Genomic DNA, 26,623 nt, shown 5'->3' with positions numbered 1-26,623 from the left:
TGGAGGCAGGCTGGGGGCAGAGACCCCTGAGATGGACTGCAAACCCCTGCTCTGGGGGCAGGCTGGGGACAGAGACCCCTGGGATGGGATGGGATGGGCTGCAAACCCCTGCTCTGGAGGCAGGCTGGGGGCAGAGACCCCTGAGATGGGATGGGCTGCAAACCCCTGCTCTGGAGGCAGGCTGGGGACAGAGACCCCTGAGATGGGCTGCAAACCCCTGCTCTGGAGGCAGGCTGGGGACAGAGATACACATGGCTCAATTTGTGCTTCATCTACAGCCATGGTTTGGGCCTGAGCCCCCAGGCTGTGCCAGGAAGGTGGGTGCCTGCACATGGAGCTCATGGCACAGTAAATCCATGGGGGCTGATCTGGAGAGTCCTGTCCAAAGCCACGTGTTCCTGTGCTCTGGGGAAGGGAAGAATTGCAGCCAGCAACCCTGCAGGACATGGCACAGGAGCTCCAGAACACCGTCCCTAGAGGGGCATGTTCTTGCAGCACAGAATCCTGGAATGGTTTGGATTGCAAGGACCTTAAACCCAACTGATTCCACCCCCTGCCATGGGCAGGGACACCTCCCACCAGACTGAGACACCCTCCAGTTCTGATTGAGGAAGGAGAAGCAGGAGGTTCCAGGATGTGATTCACCAGCAGAAAGAGAGCAGTCCCTGTTTTTATTTATCACAGAAGGGAATGTTTTCTGTGAGGGTTTGATCAGCCAGAACTGGCTGACTACAGTCATTTGAACAGGAATAAATATGCATATATCCATCTCGATGAGATGTGTGGCCATGTGCAGAGATTTCAAATGTCTGTACAACTGGGGATCTGGAACTTCAGGGAGGGTCCCAACTCTGGGGGGAATATAAAAGAGCCTCCAGCTACAGCTGGCTGGGAAGGAGCTGCCAAACTTGGGTTGGTGAGGGAGAAAAGGCTTGAGGGATTAGGGGACTTGTCAGAAAAAGCCTATTTGAAATCTCCCTGAATGTCAGTTTTGAAGAAATTCAAATAAAGGCCTGTTGAGTTTTGAGGGGAAGAATCTCTTGGCTGCTTCCCAGGCTCCCCATCTCCTTGCAGGCAACACTTCTGCTTTTCCTGGCTTTTCCCTGGCTGAATTTCACACCACATGGGAATCTCAGTTCCACGCCAGCTGCATTGGGAGTGTCTGTGCAACACGGACCTTTGGTGCAGTTGGCAGCAATATTCCCACCCAGGGATGAAAACCACCAGCCCAGGATGATCCAGGATCCACCTCCTTACTCTGAACCTTTAAAGCCTCATCTCTGCATCTTCACCTTTGCCTTGTTGCAAACCAGTTACAAGGCCCAGTCTACCAAACTGGCTTTTAAGCTGGTTTTGGACCAGTTATAACTTTCCAGATGAGCTCTCAGGCAACCCAAGAAACACTGCAGGGTGTGTTTTTCTTCCAAGAAAACAGCACCAAACTCTGTAGGCCAAACCATGACCGTTGAGCCAAGCCCACGTCATTCCAAGTGTGTGGTAAGAACAGGCTGGAACAGCAGATCTGAGCAAATAAGCAAATATTTCTTTACCCTGAGGTGTCACCACTGCCAGGAGTGGTGCTGTCCTGGCTTTGCCTGCTGCTGTGCAGGGCTCTGCAGTTCCCTGCCCAACTCCCAAATGAAGAAGGGGCTGTTTTACAAAGAGGTGGAAACCCAACCCTGTTAAATGCAGATTGTCACTGTCCAAGTCCCACTCAGTTATTCACAAGGTTTCCTTTATAGAAACTTGAAGGATTTCAGTACTGAAGGGTTGTATATCATACAAACTGGGAAATATTAATTGGTTTTGAGCCAAAATGTGCCTTTCTCTGATGTGTCTCCAGGACTATCAGAGCTGGTTTGAGGACATGCAAAAGTCCATCTCTGTCTTCCCAAAAGCACCTGAGCCAGGTATGGCCTGGGATAAACACTCAGGAAAGTCTCCCTTAATTCCTGGAGGGGTAGAAAAAGGGAAAGGTGAAAAGTTTTCAGCACCAACTGCCAGATTTACCCACTTTATTATAGAATATATCTCATTTCCCCTTCTGTCCCTATTTTTGTTTTTTAATATGCCATCCAGAACTCCTCTGAGAGCTACTCACATTCCTGCCAAGCAGCACGTGCTGCTTTCTGGCCTGTCTTTCTAAATCCTGATTCTGAGCCAAAATCAATGGCAAAGGGATGGCAGAGCAGAGTCCCTGTGTCCCTGCAGGGAAGGGGGTCCCTGTGTCCCTGCAGAGCAGAGTCCCTGTGTCCCTGCAGAGGGTCCCTGTGTCCCTGCAGAGTGTCCCTGTGTCCCTACAGAGGGTCCCTGTGTCCCTGCAGAGGGTCCCTGTGTCCCTGCAGAGGGTCCCTGTGTCCCTGCAGGGGGTCCCTGTGTCCCTGCAGAGCAGAGAGTCCCTGTGTCCCTGTGTCCCTGCAGAGGGTCTCTGTGTCCCTACAGAGGGTCCCTGTGTCCCTGCAGAGGGTCCCTGTGTCCCTGCAGGGAAGGGGGTCCCTGTGTCCCTGCAGAGCAGAGTCCCTGTGTCCCTGCAGAGAGTCCCTGTGTCCCTGTGTCCCTGCAGAGCAGAGTCCCTGTGTCCCTGCAGAGAGTCCCTGTGTCCCTGCAAAGAGTCCCTGTAGGGGGTCCCTGTGTCCCTGCAGAGGGTCCCTGTGTCCCTGCAGAGCAGAGTGTCCCTGTGTCCCTGCAGAGAGTCCCTGTGTCCCTGCAGAGCAGAGGGTCCCTGTGTCCCTGCAGAGCAGAGGGTCCCTGTGTCCCTGCAGAGAGTCCCTGTGTCCCTGCAGAGCAGAGGGTCCCTGTGTCCTTGCAGAGGGTCCCGGTGTCCCTGCAGAGAGTCTCTGTGTCCCTGCAGAGGGTCCCTGTGTCCCCGCAGGGGGTCCCTGTGTCCCTGCAGAGCAGAGGGGCCCTGTGTCCCTGCAGAGGGTCCCTGTGTCCCTGCAGAGCAGAGAGTCCCTGTGTCCCTGCAGAGCAGAGGGTCCCTGTGTCCCTGCAGAGGGTCCCTGTGTCCCTGCAGAGCAGAGAGTCCCTGTGTCCCTGCAGAGCAGAGGGTCCCTGTGTCCCTGCAGAGGGTCCCTGTGTCCCTGCAGAGGGTCCCTGTGTCCCTGCAGAGCAGAGAGTCCCTGTGTCCCTGCAGAGGGTCCCTGTGTCCCTGCAGAGCAGAGAGTCCCTGTGTCCCTGCAGAGGGTTCCTGTGTCCCTGCAGAGCAGAGGGGCCCTGTGTCCCTGCAGAGGGTCCCTGTGTCCCTGCAGAGTGTCCCTGTGTCCCTGCAGAGCAGAGAGTCCCTGTGTCCCTGCAGAGGGTCCCTGTGTCCCTGCAGAGGGTCCCTGTGTTCCCGCAGGGGGTCCCTGTGTCCCTCCTTCCCTGCCCCATGGCAGGTTCCTCTGACTGCACCCCAAGAAGAGCTGAGCCACAGGGCACCTACAGGTGATTGCTGAGATTACAGGGATGTCCCTCCTGGCTCCAGGGCACTGCTGGCTCATGGCCAGCTGGCTCCTGAGAGGGTCCCCCGGGCCCTTTCCTGGCACCGCTTCCCAGCAGACAGTGAAGTGCATGTTAATGGCAAAAGAGGCAATTGTGGGCTCATGATCAGCGGGGTGGCCCCACTGGTGGCTGGACCCACGGGGGTGGGTGGCAGCAGAGATGGGTCCCTCCCTTGATTCAGCCCTGATAGCTCCACATCCATGGGCTGCAGGGTGACAAACTACACACTCCAAGTGACAAATCACTTCATTAAAATTTACAAGGGGTTAAATGCCGTGTGACCCCGGTGGGGGCCGTGCTCGTGAATCAGGGTGGGAGGAGGAGCTGACTGGCAGCACAGCGACGGCTCTGAGCTGCAGGACCTGGGCACTCCCTGCCCTCCTCGGGTGGGGGCAGCCCCCTGCTCAGGAAAGATCTCAATCAAGTTGAAAAGTAGTCCCAATTTCACTTAGGCAGTGTTTGAACACTCTTGAGTTTCATGAATAGTTAATGCCACGTCAAGTGTTCATGACAAACGCTCTTGTACCTTAAGAGCAAATAGCTCAGCCTTGATGAGTTATGTTTTTGCCTTCCCTGCACAGCCTGGTGGAAATTGCAGCCATCCTTCATGGGCAGGCTCGGCAGGTCGGGCTGTGGGAGAGGAGGGGTGGCCACTGCCTGTCCTAAGTGATGGAGGAAATGTAGAACTGCTGCTGTCCCACCCTTTAGTGATGCTGCTGAGCACACAACGTGCTGGGAGCTCTGTGAGTGTGTGTGGTGGAGGATTCCACGTGCCAGGGAGCTGTGCCCCCCATGTGTGAGATATAACCCATGACAGAGGGCAGGAGTGGGCAGGACAGGGCAGACCTGAGGGATAACAGCAGCCCAGAGAGCTCACAGGGTCACACAATCCCAGAATCCCTGAGGCTGGCAAAGCCCTCCCAGCCCATGGAGCCCACCCTGTGCCCGATGCCCACCTTGGCAAAGCCCTCCCAGCCCATGGAGCCCACCCTGTGCCTGATGCCCACCTTGGCAAAGCCCTGCCAGCCCATGGAGCCCACCCTGTGCCCGATGCCCACCTTGGCAAAGCCCTCCCAGCCCATGGAGCCCACCCTGTGCCCAATGCCCACCTTGGCAAAGCCCTCCCAGCCCATGGAGCCCACCCTGTGCCCAATGCCCACCTTGGCAAAGCCCTCCCAGCCCATGGAGCCCACCCTGTGCCCGATGCCCACCTTGGCAAAGCCCTCCCAGCCCATGGAGCCCACCCTGTGCCCGATACCCACCTTGGCAAAGCCGTCCCAGCCCATGGAGCCCACCCTGTGCCCGATGCCCACCTTGGCAAAGCCCTCCCAGCCCATGGAGCCCACCCTGTGCCCGATGCCCACCTTGTCCCCCAGCCCAGAGCACTGAGTGCCACAGCCAGTCCTGCCTTGGGCACCTCCAGGGCTGGGCACTCCAAACCTCCCTGGGCAGCCCCTGCCAGTGCTGCCCACCCTTTCCAGGCAGAAATTCCTCCTGATGTCCAACCTGACCCTGCCCTGGCCCAGCCTGAGGGGTGTTAAGACTCCAGGTGCCACTACACCTTCTGAAATGAGGAAGGAGTTGGACTGTGTAATTTATTTCATCCATCACCTTATAATCAAAGCACTGTTGATTAATTCCTTGGCTCTCAGCAAGGTTCAGCAGTAAAATTCCATGGATTATGGGGGGTTTAATATCCCTATAAAACTAGAACAATATATACACTGTGCAGAAATATGACCAAGAGAAACCTCCAAGAAATGCCTGAGAAAATCAGCAGCAGAGCTGAATAAACCTCAAGTCTCAGAAAGCATCTGACAACCAGTGGGAGATTTGTCTAAGGCTTGTCAGCTCCTCCAGCAAAAAAGTTCCTTCCTTGCACACAGTCACCAAAACTGTGAGAAATCAGGGACTAACTTGCTCAACTCCACATCCTTTGTCAAGAGCAGGAGAATGATGTTGGAACTGTCCAGGAACTGGAAAGTTCAGGGTAGAAATTCTCATTCCCCGTGTATGTGGCGTTGGCTCCACGCAGCAGAACCAGCAGAGCTGGTGATAGATGAGAACTATCAGAGGCTGCCACTGAACACAGAGATTTAATGTGCTGCTCCATTCCAGGGCTTATTTACAATGTCACACGTCACTTGGGGACACGGGGCTGCCAACCAATCATCTGAAATACAGGAGGAATGTTTAACAAAAGGTCAGACATACAAATATTTTACATATTAACTACTAATAAATTCATTTCCTCTAAAAGTGAGAAGGATCAGCAAATGTCTCCAAAGCCATTTGCAATATTTCAGCACGAGACCAACCTCTAATTACCAATGGAAGTTGTAAATAATTTTCAACTATGCAGATGAGCCAAAAATCCTCTCAAATTAGAGTAATTAACTCCCAAGTCAAATTTTTCTGTCACATTAAAATGCTTTTCCTTTTCTCCACTGTGACACTTACAAATGAGGGCCACATTGTCAGGGAAGGAGTTATTGTAGGCTGCCAAAATCAGGTGCAGAAGGGCCTGAAAACGTTTTACTTTCAAAACAACTTGTGCTTCTCAGCAAGAGATTTTATCACTCCGTAGTTTTGTTGCAGCATCAAACTTGTGAAATGGGGGAATTTCTCCAGCTTGGACCTTTGCAAGTGAGGCAGAGGATTCCACAGCACTTGGGAAGGGAATGTCTGTCCTGGAGAGCCTCAGTCCTTGGCTCCTCTTGGTTCTCCATGGCTGAAGAGCCTCTCCAGCCCCGTGGCCTGGGGCTGAGCACACACCCAGCCCAGGGAGGGCAGTGGGAATCCTGCCCCTGCTTTCCCAGGGAGAGCCCTGGCACTTTCTAGTCTTGTTCTCAGTGTCCTCTAAACCAACGCTGGGTTTACTCCATCCAGGGGAAGTTCATGACCCGTTGCAGAACCAGCATCAGGCTTGATTTCCATTTGATGTTGAGCTGATCAGGGTTGGGTTTGCTGGTTGCTGCAGGTGGTCACACAGTCAGGGCCAGGTGGGCACTGCAGATCTGTGGGTAAGGAGGTGGTGCCAGCCTTGAACGCATCACACCCAAACCAGTCCTGTGGTCAGAGAACTGGACAGCACCATGAAATAATACATTATTTATCTTTTCTGAGCCTACAAGTTTCCCTTCAAACGATCCCTTCTGGTTGTTATCCCCGTGTACCTCAGCAGTTGTTGCCATTGCACATCTTCCAAACCTCACAGAGGGGTTCATACTCACATACCCACCCTGGACTGGGCATTTCCTTTGCCCTGACTGTGCCAAGAGCAAAGACTGGCAGGATTCTTACAGAGTGAGGGACAGGTTAAACCTTCCTCAGGCTTCTCAGCCATCTGGGCTGGAAATGAGGAAAAGATCCTTCCCCCAGAGGGTGGTGGGCACTGCCCAGGCTCCCCAGGGCAGGGTCAGGTTGGATCTCAGGGAAAGGTCCTTCCCCAAGAGGGTGGTGGGCACTGCCCAGGCTCCCCAGGGCAGGGTCAGGTTGGATCTCAGGGAAAGGTCCTTCCCCCAGAGGGTGGTGGGCACTGCCCAGGCTCCCCAGGGCAGGGTCAGGTTGGATCTCAGGGAAAGGCCCTTCCCCCAGAGGGTGGTGGGCACTGCCCAGGCTCCCCAGGGCAGGGTCAGGTTGGATCTCAGGGAAAGGTCCTTCCCCAGAGGGTGGTGGGCACTGCCCAGGCTCCCCAGGGCAGGGTCAGGTTGGATCTCAGGGAAAGGTCCTTCCCCCAGAGGGTGGTGGGCACTGCCCGGGCTCCCCAGGGCAGGGTCAGGTTGGATCTCAGGGAAAGGTCCTTCCCCAGAGGGTGGTGGGCACTGCCCAGGCTCCCCAGGGCAGGGTCAGGTTGGATCTCAGGGAAAGGTCCTTCCCCAGAGGGTGGTGGGCACTGCCCAGGCTCCCCAGAGCAGTGGGCATGGCCCCAAGGCTGCCAGAGCTCCAGGAGGGTTTGGATGATGCTCTGGGGCACAGGGGGGGATTGTTGGGGTGTCTGTGCAGGGCAGGGGTTGGGTTGGATGGTCCTGGTGGGCCCATTCCAGCTCAGGGTGTTCCATGGCTCTCTGATGTGCTGGTGGGACCTGCAGGGGGAAGCTCTGGTGTGTCTCAGGGCACAGAAATGTGGAACTTGCACAATCCCAAGGACACTGATCTGCCAAGCACTTCTGCAAAATAAGTGGGAATCTTTTCACTGTGAGTAATTAAAAATACATATTTACAATAGATTAACACATTTTGCCAAATCTAAAGGAGTTTAAAGGAACTGAAAGCTTCACACAGAAACCTGTCAAGCACAACAACAAAGGAGTCCTCGTGTGTCCAACAGTGTGTCCATCACACTGCAGGTCCTCCAAAAGTCACCTTTCTGAGCAGAGCTTGGCAGGGCAATGGGACACCCGGGTTTGCTCTCTGTGGTTCAGCTCCAGGCTGAGGCAGCCTCGCTGCCCACCAGGCTGAGACTCCCCAGGAATCAGCTCCATAGGTTTGATATCAGTTAGAAAGGAGCATTATAATGAAATGGAGGCGTCAGTCGCTGCATCATTTAGAAAACTCTATAAATTTATTCCAGGGTTTGTTCTAAAGAAAGGGCTTCTTTCCTCTATGACAAGTAAACTCAGGAAAAAAAATGGTTTTCTCACCAAATCTGGGGCAAGAAGGACAGATTGGGAGTTGTACATTTCCCTTGAGGATTACAGCTTAAAATATCTGATAATTAATAGCTCCAGTTCCAGATTGTCTCTGAGTCCATGTGTGTCTCAGAACTAGGACACCTTGCTGAGATCTTGGGAAATATCACAAAATCCCAGACTGAGTTGGGCTGAGAGGGACCTCAAAGCCCCTCCAGTGCCACCCCTGCCCTGGGCAGGGACACCTCCCACCAGCCCAGGGTGCTCCAAGCCCTGTCCAGCCTGGCCTGGGACACTCCCAGGGCTGGGGCAGCCACAGCTCCTCTGGGCACCTGTGCCACCATTGCATTGAGGTATTTCTTTTCTGGCCAAAACATTTCCCTAAGTCACTAAGTGGAGTTTGAATTTTCCTGGGATTGGTGCAGCTCCTTCCCACTGCACTCACACAGCTTTGGGTTCTGCATGAAATCCCAGCTCAGGTCACCTTGGGACAGTCCCTGCAGTGCTGGCAGCTGGCACAGGACCTGGGGAGGTGGTGGGGCTGGGGGTGACCGGGGGCACTCTGTGTCTGCTCTGGGGAGATGGTGGGGCTGGGGGTGACTGGGGGCAGGTTCTGGGGAGATGGTGGGGCTGGGGGTGACCAGGGGCAGGTTCTGGTGAGATGGTGGGGCTGGGGGTGACCAGGGGCAGGTTCTGGTGAGATGGTGGGGCTGGGGGTGACCAGGGGCAGGTTCTGGTGAGATGGTGGGGCTGGGGGTGACCAGGGGCAGGTTCTGGTGAGATGGTGGGGCTGGGGGTGACCAGGGGCAGGTTCTGGGGAGATAGTGGGGCTGGGGGTGACCAGGGGCAGGTTCTGGGGAGATGGTGGGGCTGGGAGTGACCAGGGGCAGGTTCTGGTGAGATGGTGGGGCTGGGGGTGACCAGGGGCAGGTTCTGGGGAGATAGTGGGGCTGGGGGTGACCAGGGGCACTCTGTGTCTGCTGTGAGGAGATAGTGGGGCTGGGGGTGACCAGGGGCAGGTTCTGGGGAGATGGTGGGGCTGGGGGTGACCAGGTGTACTCTGTGTCTGCTGTGGGGAGCTGGTGGGGCTGGGGGTGACCAGGTGTACTCTGTGTCTGCTGTGGGGAGATGGTGGGGCTGGGGGTGACCAGGGGCAGGTTCTGGGGAGCTGGTGGGGCTGGGGGTGACCAGGGGCACTCTGTGTCTGCTCTGGGGAGAAGGTGGGGCTGGGAGTGATCAGGGACAGGCTCTGGGGAGCTGGTGGGGCTGGGGGTGACCAGGGGCAGGTTCTGGGGAGCTGGTGGGGCTGAGGGTGACCAGGGGCAGGCTGTGTCTGCTGTGGGGAGCTGGTGGGGCTGGGGGTGACCAGGTGTACTCTGTGTCTGCTGTGGGGAGATGGTGGGGCTGGGGTGACCAGGGGCAGGCTGTGTCTGCTGTGGGGAGGTGATGGGGCTGGGGGTGACCAGGGGCAGGCTGTGTCTGCTGTGGGGAGGTGATGGGGCTGGGGTGACCAGGGGTAGGCTGTGTCTGCTGTGGGGAGATGGTGGGGCTGAGGGTGACCAGGGGCAGGCTGTGTCTGCTGTGGGGAGGTGATGGGGCTGGGGTGACCAGGTGCAGGTGGTATCTGCTCTGCAGAGCCATGTTGGGCTGCTCAGAGCTCTGTTTGGCTGGTCTGTGCTGTCCCTGTGCTGTCCCTGTGTGGTTGCAGTGGCTGAGGGGGAGCAGGAGGTTCCTCCAGGCCTGGGCTGGTGTCTCCTCTGCTGCTCAAAGCCATCCTGTTCTTCCAAGGCTGGTTCACATCCTTCACTCCAGGGCTCCCAAAAGATGTTTCCCTTGCCCAATGTGACTGAGGGTCTCAGCCACACAGGGAAATGGGAGAGGACCTGAGTGAAAAGGATGATACAGAAAACCAGATTTTATTCTGTTCCCTCACAGGACTTTTCCTCATAAATACTCCTCTGGATTATGAAATACTCCCTGCAGCAGAAGCAGGTCCATCAGGGCTGTGCCATTTCATGCTGTTGAACACTGGGACTCTCAGAACTCTCCTCATTTATCCCAGCAAGGCATGGGAAGGATTCCTTTCCTTTGCAGGATTTATTGAAAGGGTTTTTATTGGATATGATCAAGTTTATCTCTGTCTAAATGATATTCTGTTAAAGATGCACCACAGAGCCAAGTAAGGGTTTAGAACTGGGTTTGCTTTTGGAGCTGTGACTGAAATCCTGCACTTTGGGAATGACTGGAGTGAGGTGGCTCTGTCTGAGCAGCACCAGAGCTCTGCTGCTGTGGGACCAGAGACATTTCAGGGAGTCCCAGACTGGGTTGGGTCGGGAGGGACCTCAAAGCCCATCCAGTTCCAACCCTGCCCTGGGCAGGGACACCTCCCACCAGCCCAGGGTGCTCCAAGCCTTGTCCAACCTGGCCTGGGACACTCCCAGGGCTGGGGCAGCCACAGCTTCTCTGGGCACCTGTGCCAGGGCCTGCCTACCCTCCCAGCCAGGAATTCCTTCCCAATATCCCACCTATCCCTGCACTCTGGCAGTGGGAAGCCATTCCCTGTGTCCTGTCCCTCCATCCCTTGTCCCCAGTCCCTCTCCAGCTCTCCTGGAGCCCCTTCAGGCCCTGCCAGGGGCTCTCAGGTGTCCCTGGACCCTTCTCCTCTTCACCACTGAGCAAGAACAACAGTGAGACTGCACAGTCAGAGGGACCAGGACCTACAGGGAGTTCCAGGTACCCCTGAGTGATCATTGCCCATAAACTGGGACTTCTCTATAGGCAGCCATACATTAAAATTCAAAATGTGAGTTCAGAAACAAATCACAGTTGGGTAATAAAGTCGTGCCAATCTCTCTTCATTGTGAAAACAGTGGCAATACAAAGTGCTTTAGGAATGTATTCCAGTGCTGCTGCAGCAGGTTTGTAACAGCTCAAGGGGGTACCTTCCCTGAACAGAAAGTGGGAATGGCTCCTGTAGGTCTCAGACTGTTGGATCACTAATAATTCCAGGCTGAACTCCTTCCAAAAACAGACACTGCTCCTGAGAACCACAGTGAGTCCTTTGGCACCTGAGCTGGAGCTGTCCCAGTCAAGGTCTGTGGGTCTCCACATCCTGTGCCTCAGGATAAATTGTCCCATGGGCCTCCTTTTTGTCCAGTAGCTCGAATGTTCTTCAGTAAGGGCATCCCTTTAATCACAATGGAAAGGTTGCGGTCCCTCTTCCAGCTGTTCCCCAGATTGTGCAGGTCAGTCTGTAACTTTACACATGGTCACATTATCATGATTTTCTTAAGTATAAACTAGAGAAAATTTACTCATCATTTATAAGTTTGAAAAATTAGACATTTGCTTGTCTAAAATAATACACCTAATTTTTTTAAAAATTAAATGTTTGGCTACAAACAATAACAACCAGATTAAAACTTGGGGTTGTATGAGAAGAGTCAAATGTGTGTGGAAAATAAATCAGATTTTGGAAGGAGGAATGAATTTTTGGGGAAAACCCCCTACAGTTTCAGGGTTCCATTTGTTAACACAGTTTTTGAAAGTGGAAGAGAGTCTGCTGGGGGCTGGTTGTCCCAGGCAGGTCTCCAGGCAGTGGAAGGGGGGAAAACAAACAGAAGAGAGTGAAAATCCAACAGGTGACTGACTCAATGTCCCCTTGGCACCACCACCCTTGGAGTGGGGCAGCTCCCTGTGCTCCCTCCAGAGCTCCTCCCAGCCCCAGGATCGAGGTGTCTGCACATCCAGAGCTGCTCCCTCTCCATCCTGGCCATGGGGTGGTGTGCTTGGAGCAGGGACAATCCTGGCTGCAGGGAACACAGTTCTGGAGCCTCAGCCCCCTACACATCCAGAGCTGCTCCCTCTCCATCCTGGCCATGGGGTGGCCTCCTTGGAGCAGGGACAATCCTGGCTGCAGGGAACACAGTTCTGGAGCCTCAGCCCCCTACACATCCAGAGCTGCTCCCTCTCCATCCTGGCCATGGGGTGGCCTCCTTGGAGCAGGGACAATCGTGGCTGCAGGGAACACAGTGCTGGAGCCTCAGCCCCCTACACATCCAGAGCTGCTCCCTCTCCATCCTGGCCATGGGGTGCTCTCCTTGGAGCAGGGACAATCCTGGCTGCAGGGAAACAGAGTGCAGGTGCCTCAGCCCCCTACACATCCAGAGCTGCTCCCTCTCCATCCTGGCCATGGGGTGCTCTCCTTGGAGCAGGGACAATCCTGGCTGCAGGGCACACAGTGCTGGAGCCTCAGCCCAAGGGGCTGGAGGGACTTCCCTTCCACCTGCACACACTGAGGGGCCTCCACTCTGTTTGGAGAAGTTGCTGACTTTGGAACTGCTTTATTCCTGAGAGTTGTTGGAGAACAGGAGTGAAGGCACTTAGAGCCTTTCCCCTGTCATTCCCAGTGCCATCCATCGTGGCTCTGCTCTCTCCAAGCCTAAGGACACACAGCTGATAAATGTCCATTGAGTGGTTTGGTTGGACACCTCAGGACGTGTCTGGCAGGTCCCTGTTAATTGTTCTTTGTGTAGCTCTGGTTGGACCTGATTTCAGTTGCCCAAAACTGACCCCAGGGTTGGATTGGAGGTGGTCCCTCCACAGGGAGAATTTTTTTTTCCAAAAACTGTGCCAGTACCAGAGGAACATCAGACCAGAGACCTTCTGGGTCTCCACATCCACCTCAGCCACCACAGCCACAGTCCAAGTGCATTTCAACATCACTAAAACCCTCAGCACTTCCCAGTGTTGTTGTCTTGGTCAAAGCTGTGTTTAGTCACAGCCCCCATCTGGCTCACACTTCCAAAGGGCCTCCCCCTTCCCATTTGTCTCTTTAACTTCCCTGGTGCATTTTCCAGCACAGTAAATTTGCTGTCTCTCAGCCTGGAGGGTGATTGCATTTGCATAAGACTAAACAAGTGGGAGGCATTTTTAGACAAGGCTTTGAGGTTTGTTCTCCCAAGGTCAGGCTTTCTCCAGTCCTTGCTGCCCCCCAGGCACAGGGAGGTTTCTCCTCTTGGAAGCTCCCCTTGGTCAGAACCTGGAGCCTCCTCTGGAGCTCCCCAGGCCCGTCGTGTCCCCCTCACTGCCCCTTCCCTCCCACCAACCCTTCACACACTGTCGACCTTCTCCTGCACAGCCATAAATCCTCAGCTGACTCAGAGTGTAACAATATGGAGAGATGTTATCCCAGGACTTGGCTGAGCCTTCTGAGGCCCATTATCTCACAATCTTTCCTTTTAAAGGAACATTTTTGACAGCCCAGTCGTTTTCATCTCTTCTTTTCTTCCTGCTTTGACCTTCAGTTAGTTTACTTCTTCCTTTGCTGGATATTTTAAATATTGCACCAAAAAATCCAATTTATTAAGGCTTTCCTATAGTAAATGATTAACCTGAATATAGTTAAATGCAAAGCTTATTAACATCTCCCTGCATAATCCATTTAAGAGAATTAGTCTCACTTATTCAGACAACCTGAAGGGGTTTGTGCTTTTGTCTACACGGCATCAGCACTAAAGCTTATAATTATTTCTGGTTAATGCAGCCCTTGGTGTTGGGAAATGCTGGTTTGTGTGTTCCAGCACAGCACTTCTCCTAATCTCTTGTATTAATTAGAGATACTGATATAATATTACTTTGTTCCTTTCTATTCAGCACCAGGAGAGATGTCTGAATATAATCCTGTCTGTGCTAAGGGTGTCTTAAATATTTTCACAACTGCTGGCTGGTGTAAAACATCAGGATTATGTGGGATAATCACTGAATTAGAAGCAAAGAGAGCTTGATAAGAGCACGTGGGACTTTGGGGCCGGCCATGGACTTCTCCTGCCCCAGGGCTGACCCGGTGTGTGGATGGTGAGGTGGAAGTTCAGGTCCCTGCCAGCCCACAGCAGGCTGGGGATGAATCCCTGGCCCCTCCTGCTGCTCCCTGTGAGGCTCAGCTGCAGCTCCCCCCTCACCCACAGGGCTGCAGCTGCTCGGGCTCTGAGGAACGTTAATGACTTACCCATTAGCAGCAAAGGAAATTATTGTCCTTCCATGACTGAAGCTGACATTTTAAACTTACTGTGTCTCCTAAATCCTGGGTCATTTTACACTTCAGACATGAAACTTTTCATCAAGCTCATTTTATTCTTCTTCTAGGTGGAAATTCACTGTCTTTAAGGTATTTTAAGGTGTCACTGCCAGGGCTCTGGACTGAATTTGCTCATAAAATCACAGAATCATTGAGGTTGGGAAAGCCCTCCCAGACCATCAAGTCAAATATTCCCCCAGCACTGCCAAGGCCACCACTGACCATGTCCCCAAGTGCCACATCCACAGGGCTTTGAAATCCCTCCGGGGATGGGGAACCACCCCTGCCCTGGGCAGCTGTGCCAGGGCTGGACAGCCCTTTCCAGGGAGGAATTCCTCCTGATATCCAACCTGACCCTCCTGGCAGTGCCCTCTGCCCCTGTCCCTGTGCCCTGGGGCACAGCCCGACCCCCTGTCCCGGCTCCCCCTCCTGGCAGGGATTGCAGAGCCAGAAGGTGCCCCCTGAGCCTCCTTTGCTCCAGGCTGAACCTCCCCAGCTCCCTCAGCCCCTTCCCAGCTCCCTCAGCCCCTTCCCAGCTCCCTCAGCCCCTTCCCAGCTCCCTCAGCCCCTTCCCAGCTCCCTCAGCCCCTCCTGCTGCTCCGGCCCCTTCCCAGCTCCCTCAGCCCCTTCCCAGCTCCCTCAGCCCCTTCCCAGCTCCCTCAGCCCCTTCCCAGCTCCCTCAGCCCCTCCTGCTGCTCCAGCCCCTTCCCAGCTCCCTCAACCCCTCCTGCTGCTCCAGCCCCTTCCCAAGGCTCAGCCCAAGGGGACCCCCAGGCTCTGGTTTCCATGGCAGAGCCACCAAGGTGTTCTGGAGGAGAATCCCCCACCCTCTGCAGCCCCACCATGTCCTCCTTCCTCTCTCTGGGCACCAGAAGCTTCCCAGGCTGTAAAATCAGCCCTTACATCGTGCTCTGCTGTCCTGGTGGGGCCAGGACTGATGGCAAAGCCCAGGGTGGCTGCAGGTGTAATCCCAGCCTCAAATAATTCAGCTTTCCTTAATTCCTAATCCCACCCACCTGCCCCTTCCCCTTCCTGCAGAAATACTGTCTGTGAGAGTCTGTGTGTGTGTGTGTGGAACAATGACATGGCAAGACTTCAAGGGGGGGAAGAAAAGCAGATTTTATGCTATTTTCAAACAGTTAAACCTTTTCCTTTGTTCCTCAACTAAGGGCTTAGTCTGACATGAAAAACCCCACGGAAAGGAGCAATCCAAGAACAAAGTGCCCTTGCAGAGCTTTGCCCAGCAAATGCTCAGGGAAGCAGGGGCTGCTCAGTTCTTACCAAAGTAATTGCTCCTTGGAGGTGAAGGACTGTGGAGACCAGACCAGGGGCCTTTACATTTGTAAATTGTAACACTTGTTTATTTTTCAAGTTTGTAAAACACCACACAAGAAAAAATCCATGGAATTTTATTAATTTAGGAAGCAAATTTCCTTGGGCCAGCAAAAAATTCAGGGAGACTCAGGAAAAGTGACTCAATACTCTGAGGTGAAAAAGGACTGCAAAGCTTATTAATTTTGAAGCCCTTTTAAGACTCAAGCACCACATTTGAAGGTGTGTGTCCTGCAGTGCTCTTGCTGGGACATCATCATGGATAATTAAACTGCTCCAGCTTCACTTCTTCAGCTTTCTCTCCCATCCCATTGCCCTGGGGAGGCAGCTCTGGGAGCTGTAACTCCTCTCTATTATCTGCCCAAGTCAGTGTATTTTTCCCTCATTAACTCACTTTGTACCTTTGTGCTGAAACAATCCAGGTATGATTTAATAAGCCTTGGAAAGACAGAGCTGGTTCAGAGGCAGGAAATCAGATTTGCATAATTTTCCACTGGCTTTTACAGCCACCACAGTTCAAATGAGCTTTAAGTTGAGGAAACTCCTTTAATGCCACCAAATGGAACCTCTGCTTGGCCTGAGCAGCCTCGCCTGGGCTGGGGATAAATTAAGGGTTGATTTGTCCCAGTGTCTGAGCACAGAAAGGCCCTTTGCAGAGGGAGCAGCAGAGCCCTGGCCTGCCCTCAGTCATGGCCATCAGGCACCAAACCAAAAGTCAAGAGAACTCGTGGGTTGGGTTGGGTTTATCACCTGCACCTTTCTGCAGGGGGGAGCCCAGGGGGGTTTGGTTGTCTCACAGACCCTGTACCAAACGAAGTGTCCTGCAGCAAACAGAGCTCAGGGTTCTGGGGAGGCAGAAAAGGAGCATTTGTGTTCCCCTGCTTGGACTGAACAGGACTTGGAATTCAGGATTATATTTCTCCTGTGTTTTCCCTCTCTTTGCATGCTCTCAGTGTGTATTTACTCAGGAATTTGAGAAAGACCTCGTGGTAAACAAATAAATACCATTTCTTCAAAGGGGCTGGAAATAAGTAGGAATGTCTGGATGAGCAAAACTGTCAACCTTTCTCTTTTGGACTTGGGCAGAAAATGAGCTGTTTTCCAAGACAGTCAAATCCAATCCCCCCTCATTGCTCTCAGTAACTTTGACACGGCTCAATTATTCCAATGGTTACAAAGGGGTCTCTCCTCTGACACCAAGAACTGCCGTTTGAAATCCTTCCTCGCCTCCAGTTTGTCCTCTCTGAACACTCAGCACCGTTCCCTGGGTGGGGTGGCAGAGGGCTGGGCTGCTCCTGTGGCCTTTTCTCGGGTTTTCTGGAGGGTGTTCCTGCTGCACCAAGTGTTGTCCTTGCAGGGTTGGTGCCCACAGGGGATGTGTGAGGACTGGCACTGACCCGTTTCCCTCTCTCTGCAGCTCCCAGCACAGCCCAGTACGGCATCACCGGCGACGCCGAGGTCCTCTTCTCCTGCTGGGCCCTGGTGCTGACCCTGCCCTCCCTCAGTAGCATATTCTACCTGAAGAACATCATTCTGCACTAAAAGCAAAGACCCCTAAAGGCTTCTAAGGATTCCCTGGAAGTGCCGGTGCCTGGCTCCAATCGGGTAGAGTTGGTTACGGCGGCGTGGGCTGGATGGCGGCGCCGACGCGGGGACGGCGCCGGCTGCAGAATTGCTCGCTCTGTAAATACTTTCCTTCCCCTCCTTCTTTTGGATTAGCTCCATTACCTTGTGAAGCAGTACCCATTGTCCTTTTCTAAGCCGTGAGAACTCTGAAATTACTTTTAGAGGATATTAATTGTGATTTCATGTTTGTAAGCGACCAGTTTTCAAAAGCGTTCAGTCACGGTCTGCTGAGGTGCAGACTGCAGTTTACAAGAGAAAAAAGGATATTGCAGTAAAAATGTGCTTCTTTAAGGCTGCAATACAAGCATTCAGTTCCCTTCTCAACCACCATTCTATCCACATTTACACACAAGCATTTGTCCTTTTTTGAGTAAAAAAAAAAAAAAATCCAATAATATTGCCTTCAAAATACTTCTTCAAAATATTACACATATCTAGATTTTCTTCTAGCATGATATTCAGGTTTCAAGAATGAGCCTTGTATTATAACTGCACTGTGCAGTACTGCTTTTGTTCTCTTCCCTTTCTCCTGCAAATTCAGCATGGTTGTGCCTTCATAAAACACGACTTTCCTCTTCCTCTCCAACCAATCTGGAATGTGCTTTGGGAAATGCTGAAGCATCCTTTTGAGCATAAGAAATCTCTAGCTGAGGATGGAGGTGCTACAGGCTACAAGGAAAAGCTCCTCTCCCGTCCCCAGGGGGTCCACGAGCTGCTCCAGACCCTGCTTTAGGTCAAGGGTAGCACCAAGTCCTTTCTGGTTTGCCCTCCACCACCACTAACCAGTAGGTGATCTCTGGAAAAATTTGTTTTCCTGCTCCAAACCAGAACACAAATGACCTTGAGGCATCTTTTGAATGTAGGTGGTTTCCCACACCCCTCCTGAATCCAGACCCCTACATGGCTGTAAATGGCAGAACCTGAATTGTCCCTTTTGTATTTCTGGCAAACCCCACAGGAACTGGTATTTTTCTTGCACTTAATTTTGTACTGGTTTGGCTAATTTAGCAATGATAAAGGATGCTTTTAAATATTAGATATCTGAAAATACATGAAATATCAGCAGAATTTTATATATAGGCATAGAGATACTGAAAGGAGGTTGCTCCAGTGCTGGTTCTGAAGTGCAAGTTGCCACCCACGGGAGGGTCACCCTTCCAGGCAGGATCTGTGCCCACACTGGGCAGGTCCCTCCCCAGCAGGGCAGCCCCACACACCATCCCAGTCCTGCAGCCCAGGGGGACACTCACAGCACACTGGGAAGGATCAAGTGTCCAAACAGTGTATAATGTTGGGTTTGGTTTTTAAAGTCTTGGGCAGTGTTAACATGAAATGTGCTCACAGTTTGCACCTGATCTCAAACTGCCATCTCTGGGGCTTGCTGGGCCAACAGCCCCTGGGTCCCGGGGCCCTGGTGACCCCAACAGATCTGCCCTTGCTCACAAACAGCTGTTGTTACACGAATAACAAAACCATTGTCCCAGAATCCCAGACTGGGTTGGGTTGGGAATGACTCAAAGCCCATCCAGTGCCACCCCTGCCATGGCAGGGACACCTCCCACTGTCCCAGGGTGCTCCAAGCCCTGTCCAGCCTGGCCTTGGACACTCCAGGGCTGGGACAGCCACCATGATCCTTCCCATGGTCTGTGTATGAGCCCCACCAAGAGAGAGAATTGTTACAGTCCAACCTTTTTTCCCCTCCCAGCAGGTTTTGAGAGGCAGCAGCTCCAGGTGAGCACTGGGTGTTCTCAGCAGCCCCAGACTGTGCTCAGATACCCCATTTTTTGGCAAGGAGGACTCCTGAGTTTCCCTGCACTCAGTCCCTGCTGTCCCAGCGTGCAGCCAGAATGTGCAGTGAATGTGCTGTCACCGCTGCTGAAGGGCATAAGCAGAGCTCTGTTGGTTCCAAGGAGCTGTCCTGGTCACCGTGTGGACACTCCATGACAGACCACACCATTTCTCCCATTGTTTGCAGCCATGTGCCAAGAGTTACTGTTTTCACAAATGTGGCATTTTTAAAACCTGGAATAACATGACAAAATCCATTCTGCAAGGAAGGAGGACAAATTCCACTCCAATTATACTGCACACAGTCCTCCTGTCCCAGTCTCTCTTGTATTGCAGCTTTAAAGGGCTCTGCTTTGGAATCCATTCTCCAGAAACAGGGGGCTGCAGGAACCATCATGTCAGTAGAGTCTGATGGAGGGAAAAGCAAGGCCAGGTTCTGTGAGAGGGTTCCGTGCTGTGGCTGGATCCAATCCTGCAGTTCAGTAACATGTGGCATTCCAGTGGTCCCTGGTGTCTGGAACTGACCCCTCCAGCAACAGAATGGAACAAAGAGCAGCTTTATTAAATATGGAAAGAGAATATATAGTTGACTGTTTGCACTGGGAGGAGGCAGAGCCACTGGGTGACAGGGACAAGGTGTTCAGGCCCATGGTGGAGTTTTCACTTGGGGGGGGACAAAATTTCTGTAAAGTCCAAAAGGAAGAAAAACCCCCAGCAAGTTGCCAAGTGTCTCTCGGTGCCAGTGGCAGCCCTTAGGGCAGCAGGGTGGTGGGTGGGAGCTGCAGGGGGCTGGGGGTGGGTGGTGATGAGGCCACTGGGCTGGGTGTCCTCGGTGTCTGTAGGGTTTGGGCTCCTGAAGGAGCTCTGGGGCTCAGCAGTCCTGACTTTGGCAGGGTTGGAGCTGGAGGGACAGTGGGTCACATAAAGCCACTTGGCTCTTGGTGAGTCCCTGACTGACCTGGTGGGGGTACCCCCATGGCTGGGGGGGACCAGGTTGTCCTCCCCAAGGGGCTGTGCTGCAAACTGACCCCAGCATTCCAATGGAACTGCAGAGTGAGAGAATGCTCTGGGTTGGAAGGGACCTTAAAGACCATCCTGTTCCAACCCTGTTGTTTGTGGGGAGCCCTTTAGGCAACTGTTTGAGTGTCTGTTCTTCCAAGTTCTGACCCATAATGTTCATACCTGTTGGACAAATATTACTCTATTTATTCCCACCTTTCAAATGCGAAAAATAAATGGCTTAGCTGAAATATTTCCATCCAGGTTGTTGTCCACATTGGCACCCCCAAAGTCTGTGAGCTCCTCCCTGTGCAGAAACCAGGGCTGCCCCCCAGGGCCCCAGTGGTGCTGCTGGCCAGGAATCTGCTCCTGATCCTCACTGGAAGGATGTCACAACTGCTGGAACAATTGCAGTTGGTTTCTCAAGGGTTTACAACTTGGCAGGATCCTCCAGAGCCAAGAGCTTTGTTTTAAACTGTTCAATAGAGACTGTTGTGGAGTCAGTGCTGTGCTTGAGGCCCAGGAGTGTTCAAGCCCATCACAGTGACAGCTGTTCCTTTGCACATTTCTGAGCAAGAGCTCCAGAGAGGCAATGGCAAATGTTCTGCTACCAAAACCTCCAGTGAGCCCCCAGAACTGTGTTTGAAGAATGTGTATACCAAAATATGGATTTACATGGACAAACAATATGCCTTAAAGACTAAATATGCATTTACTTCTCAGGCTGGATCAGAGTCATGCCCAGCCTGGAGGTAAATAATCCACATGTCACAACTGCCATGGAAGGGTTTGTTCCTTTGGAGAAAAAAGGGAGGAGAAAAAGCATTTCATTTAAAAGAATCTTAACTCATTTTAAAGTTCTTGCACAAACTGACACACGTGAAGAAGTCCAGGAGAAGGGTGAAGCTTAGCCTGGCACTTTGGCACTGGCAATGGGGGGTTGCCATGGGGGCTGTGGTGCCACCCAACATCTGGCATGTCCCATTCCCTGTGCCCTTGTGCCCTCACTCAGCTCCCTGGGGTGGCCCTGAGCTGGAGCAGAGTGAGGGTTGGGTGCTCCCTGTGCCACAGCACTGCAGGAAAGGGGCCACCTGCCCACCCTGTGCCACTGCTGCCAACACCAAATCCTGTAAAACAAGGAAATGTTAACAAAAAATAGGATTTGAGAAGCAGGAATTAAAAATTCTCCACTCAGCCTTAATACTGAGAGCAGAGGAAGCAGGACTGGTGTGGAAGGGAGGGGTTTGCTGTGAATTTGAGGGCACTGCCCTGGGCTGGGGCTGCTCCTCTGCAGGGCAAGGGAGGGCATTTATTCTGTGGTGGGCAAAGGCCATAATCAAACTGGGCACAGCCAGGCCAAGGCACTGGCACAGGTCTGGGGCTGATCTGGGAGGAGTCTCAGCAAATCCTGCCCTGAGATTTCTGCCTGAGCAGCAGCAGGGGAGGGTTGACAGGGGCACCTTCAGCACTGGGCACGTGCTTGTTTGTTCCTGTCCCTTTATGCCTAATTCATGAACAGCTCCAAGGTTCCTTTTTATTAGAAAATTCTCATGTTCAAAAATGCAGAGATCAGCACATTTGCCACCTCTCATAAGCTTAGTTTTCAGTCATTCATATGTTAGGGCATATTAAGCTTCCCCATCCCTGGGTGGGATGAACATCCCCATTAGAGGATGGTGGGGGGAGTGATTCCCTCCTGCTCTGGCTGCTCTGCCCTTGTCAGGGACAGGGCTCAGCAAGGCTGGGGGGGCTCTGGGGGGGTCTCTGGGAGTGCCCATCAGTCCCCCCCACTCTGCAGCCCCTGCACAGTGTTGGCTCCACAGCTCCCAACTTCCAGTTATCCCTCAGGATCTGCTGTAATTTCTGCAGCAGCCGTGCCAGGGATGGGAGAAATGCAGGAGGGGCCTTGTCCTTGTGCCTCCCTGCACAGCCCCAGGCAGAGCAGGGCACTGGGTTCTCCCTCCCAGGACTCTGAACACCCACCAGGAGCAGTGGGCAGCAGCAGAGCTGGCAGGGATTCCCTGCAGCCCTCAGTGCCTCAGCCCCAGGAGGGGGAGGCAGGTACACCTTGGCCCCCAGTTACAGAATAAATCACTTTGTGCAGCAGCCAGAACTGAGGGCCAGGGATGGGGAGACACTGCAGTGCTGCTCCAGCCACAGGAACTCCCCCTCCTATTGCCAAACATTGGAGTCCTCACTATCCCTACCCTCTTCTCTTCTGCTGCCAGATAACAAACTGCCTGTAATGATGATGAATATTCTCCTTGGTATCCAGAGGGGGAAATCTGCTCTCTCCTAATGCTCATCCATCCCTCTCTTTATTATTTCTCAGCCCAAACCAAAACACAATTGGAACATTAGGCACCACAATTGATGTGCAGTAACATCAGCTTTGCAGAGCTCAGCCCCAGCAGAGGCAGGAGCAGAGCCCTGCATGAGCCTCCACACAGCACTGAAATGGGAGCCCCAGGGAGAGACACCCCTGAGCTGGGCTGGAACAGCAGCAGCTCTGTTTGCTGGGGGTGGCTGGGGGGCCATTTAGTGTCTGTATTTGCCCTTTAAACCAGACTCTCCTCTCCTGCAGGGTGGTTAATTGGGGCTGGGAGGTGCAGCCATTGAGATGGGCTGATATTTTGGATGTGCCAGTTCAGGTGGAGCCTCAGCAAAGGCAGGAGAGCAGAGTGGGGGGAGCTGCAGGACAGACTGGCTGTGCCACCCGAGCCTAATGAGCCAGTTCCTGGCAGGAGCTGGGGCTGGGCAGGAGCTGCAGGAGGCAGCTCAGTTCATTAGGCTGTGAAAGCTCTAAAAGCTTCAAGGAGCTGCTTCTCCTCTCCCATTTGAGTGAATTGCTAAATGCACTGAGCTGTTCTTCCACAGAACTTCAAACTCCCTGTTTCCTTCATCATCCTGGACCTTTCTACATGTATTACTGTAAGCAAAAAGCAAGTTAAGTTTGGAGTAAACTGCTGCAAATTCACTTCCCCCAAGCTCTTAGAGAGCCTGGGAGGCTGGGCTGGGCACCAGTGGGTCTCACTTGCCACTGTTTGCTGTATAAAGAGGCTTTAATGTCTGTTTGCCACAAATTGTGGATCACAAGTCCCTGTGACTACTTTCTAAATGACTTTTAGCAGGACAGGTGCATGAATCCTCCACAACTTTGTGTTGTGGGTGTCAGAAGGACAAACGGTGTGACAGGACAAGACATCTTCCCATGTGCTGCTCCCAAGGCCTTGGTCCTGTCTCTGAGTCCTCATCTCCTGGCTCCCATCTCATGGTCTTCTTCTCTTAGACCCCACCTCCTGGCCTCCATCTCTTAGTCCCCATCTCTTGGCCCCCATCTTTTGGTCCCTGCATCTTGGTGCTTGTCTTGGTGCTCAGCTCATGGTCTTGGTCTCCATTTCTTGGTCCCCACCTCTTGATCCTCATCTCTCTATTCCTGTCTCTTGAACCCCATTTCTTTGTCTCCCATCACTTGATGCCCTTCTCTTCCCAGCCAGAGAGAAGGGGAAGACAGGGCAGCAGGAGGACAAGGCTGCAGCTCTGGGTCTGAGTTCCCAATCCATAACCTGGACCTTAAACCCAGGCATCAGACACAGTCACCAGAGAGACCAGGGGGGCTCAGTCCTTGCACACTGAGGGCTGAGCTCCCACCTTTGCTAACAAGAAGGTCTCTCAGTTCATCCTAAACAAACCTGAGAGCTCCATGATGTTCTTCTGGCCAAACCTCCCTCCCCATGCTGGACATGTGCCCCCTGGCACCCTGGGGTGTGGGGGGAGAGGGCAGTGCCCCTGCAGCAGCTGCAGCAGGGCAGGGCTGGCTGGTGGGACACGGCGTGGAACAGACACCGGAGCTGCTCATTTTTGCCATGGGAGCTTCAATCAGTGTCTCAGCCTCTGTTTCAAAGCCTTAAGCATCTTTCTGCAAAAGGCCACAAAGCAAGAGAGTACATTGAAGCCATTAATTTGCCCAGGTTGATCAGGCTGGTGCCTGGGCTGTGGCACAGCCACTCCACGGCGGCAGCTGCGGCTCCTGTGCCAGCGCCACGGCGGCACCGCAGCCGAGAGAGGGGCTCTGAGAGCCTCCTGGGTGGCACTGCCCGGCACGAGATTGCAGATAAGGCACTTCATTCTCCTGGAAAAAATCAGCCAAGGGCTTTGACCTTCTGTTTGAATGTGGAATTAGCACTCCGGGAAAGGTTAATGAGCAGAAGGGAGGGGAGGAGTTTTCACTGAGACACTCCTGGAATGGGTTGGGGCACAGGCAGGTCTGGGGGCAGCTCTGGGGCACAGGCAGCTCTGGGGGCAGCTCTGGGGCACAGGCAGGTCTGGGGGCAGCTCCGGGGCATGTGCAGGTCTGGGGGCAGCTCTGGGGCACAGGCAGCTCTGGGGGCAGCTCTGGGGCACAGGCAGATCTGGGGGCAGCTCTGGGGCACCTGCAGCTCTGGGGGCAGCTCTGGGGCACAGGCAGGTCTGGGGGCAGCTCTGGGGATAGTTCTGGGGCACATTCAGGTCCCTGGGGCAGGTCTGGGACAGGAGGAGCTGCTCCCTCAGCCCTGTGGCCACCAGGACAACCTTGTCAGAGAGGAGGAGGAGGAGGATTTCCCACCAGAGGATGGGAAGGGACAGGGCTCCACTGCAGGTCTTGCCCATGGCACACTGGTCTTGGTCCTCAGCTGAGACCCCCATGGAGAACATGGGACCTTTCTCTGAGCAGTGAAAGTGTGTTCCTTTTTCTGACAAACCATGATCTTGAATTACAATTTATTTCTTTGCTTCCTCAACAAGTCGGTGCTCGTTGCAATTATTTGGCCAGATGGTGAAATGTGCAGGGATTGCTGCCAGGCTCTTCCTCTCAGACTTGGCATCTCAGCCCCTTCAGTGAGGGTCTCCTTCATGGGTGTTGATTTGGCCAAATCCCCCCATCTCCAAACTTTCTCAATTTCTAATTCCCCTCCCACCCCAAAATTATGCCATCACTGCTGTAAATGACAAACCATAATGGTGAATGTTGGGGTGGAGCCCTCAAAGGAATGGCAGGAATTAGGGCTGCTGTAATTCAAGAATCATTTCATTGTGTTCATGGCTCGTGTCATCAAAAGCATTTTGCCTGTATTTAATGTTCCCACGTCTGGCAGAACCTGGGAGTTGTGACAAGTGCTTTAACATACCAACAGATTCCAAATATTTGGGAAGAAATCCCTTCCACAGGCTGAGGCAGAAAAACAAAACCAAACCCCACCCCAGTGGGTTGTGATGCAGGGACTCCTCAGTGCCAGGCCAGAGGCTTAATCATGGAATCACAGCCTGGTTTGGCTTGGAAGGGACCTTAAAGATCATCCAGTGCTGATGGCACCAGTGCCTTTGGAAGGGTGAATAAGAATGAGTACAGGAGGGAAAGTGTCCCTGCAAACCCCTCCCAGTGTCCCTGCAGAGCCATCCCAGTGTCCCATCCCAGTGTCCCTGCAAACCCCTCCCAGTGTCCCTGCAGAGCCATCCCAGTGTCCCATCCCAGTATCCCTGCACACCCATCCCAGTGTCCCTGCAGAGCCATCCCAGTGTCCCATCCCAGTATCCCTGCAGAGCCATCCCAGTGTCCCTGCAGAGCCATCCCAGTGTCCCATCCCAGTATCCCTGCAGAGCCATCCCAGTGTCCCTGCAGAGCCATCCCAGTGTCCCTGCACACCCACCCCAGTGTCCCTGCACACCCATCCCAGTGTCCCTGCAGACCCTCCCAGTGTCCCTGCACACCCATCCCAGTGTCCCATCCCAGTGTCCCTGCAGACCCTCCCAGTGTCCCATCCCAGTGTCCCTGCAGAGCCATCCCAGTGTCCCATCCCAGTGTCCCTGCAGACCCTCCCAGTGTCCCTGCAGACCCCTCCCAGTGTCCCATCCCAGTGTCCCTGCAGCCCCTCCCAGTGTCCCACCCTCCCCCAGAGGAGGGTGATGCCCTCCAAGGCACAGCACCCACCTCTCATCAATAATTTATGCAAATGCGCCCAGCAAAGCGTTCCTGCAGATGTTGTTAATTAACGAGCCCAGCCCAATAACGAGCAATAACCCCCAAGGCCTCTCTGCTCTCACATGTCCCAACCTCCACTGCAGGGCACTCCAGGAGTGGTATTTCTGTAAGAGCAAACCAGTTGCTAAACAAGCCACCTGTTAAATAAACACTCCCACTCTCCAAATATTGTTATTTTGTTTTCCAGCCTGTGCACAATCTGGATTTATTTTATATGAAAAAAGATAATCACTAAAGCAAAAAAAAAAAAACCCAAACCCAGTTTTTTGACTATTTGCCACTACCCATCTTGTGTGCACATCTGCTCCTTTGCAAGCTGGCAGAGCTCTGCCATTAGAGGAGATTCACGGTTCCTCATTCAGCTGGAGCTGATGAGTTCCCATCATCAGTTCTCAGCACTCTTCCCTTCTTTTTAACTTCTTCAAGCCTTGAATTGCTCCTCCTTCCCCAAACTTCCCTTTCTGTATCTTCTCAGAGGGACAAATCCCCATCCAAGATCACTTCAGCAAAGTTCCCACAGGAGTAAGGACAGAGTTTGCCTCCATTTTTGTGATACACTCATATATTTATTTATTTAAAAGCCAAGTTCCCCCTTAGCCCACCTCAGGTCTGTCTGTACAGGAACATCTGCTGCTCCCCAACCCCTGGAAACCAGTAGGGTGGGTCTGCAGG

At 53.3% G+C, this 26,623-nt stretch overlaps 1 protein-coding gene across 3 annotated transcripts in view; it reads left to right on the top strand.

Annotated features, from left to right (window-relative positions):
- NEGR1 (neuronal growth regulator 1) overlaps positions 1-20,183 on the top strand; it is a 226,046-nt gene extending 205,863 nt beyond the window's left edge. For all 3 annotated transcript variants that reach the window (XM_071565212.1, XM_071565211.1, XM_071565209.1), the window contains one exon: positions 16,937-20,183. In XM_071565212.1, coding sequence (XP_071421313.1) covers positions 16,937-17,061 — 125 coding nt within the window. In that variant the 3' untranslated portion in view covers positions 17,062-20,183. The remainder of the gene's footprint in view (positions 1-16,936) is intronic.
- The last annotated feature ends 6,440 nt before the right edge of the window (positions 20,184-26,623 follow it).

The sequence above is a fragment of the Pithys albifrons genome, chromosome 10 (genome assembly GCF_047495875.1).
Source record: "Pithys albifrons albifrons isolate INPA30051 chromosome 10, PitAlb_v1, whole genome shotgun sequence".
NCBI classification, from domain to species: domain Eukaryota; kingdom Metazoa; phylum Chordata; class Aves; order Passeriformes; family Thamnophilidae; genus Pithys; species Pithys albifrons.
The sequence above is the reverse complement of the archived record's forward strand: the minus strand, read 5'-3'. Positions and strand labels throughout refer to the sequence as shown.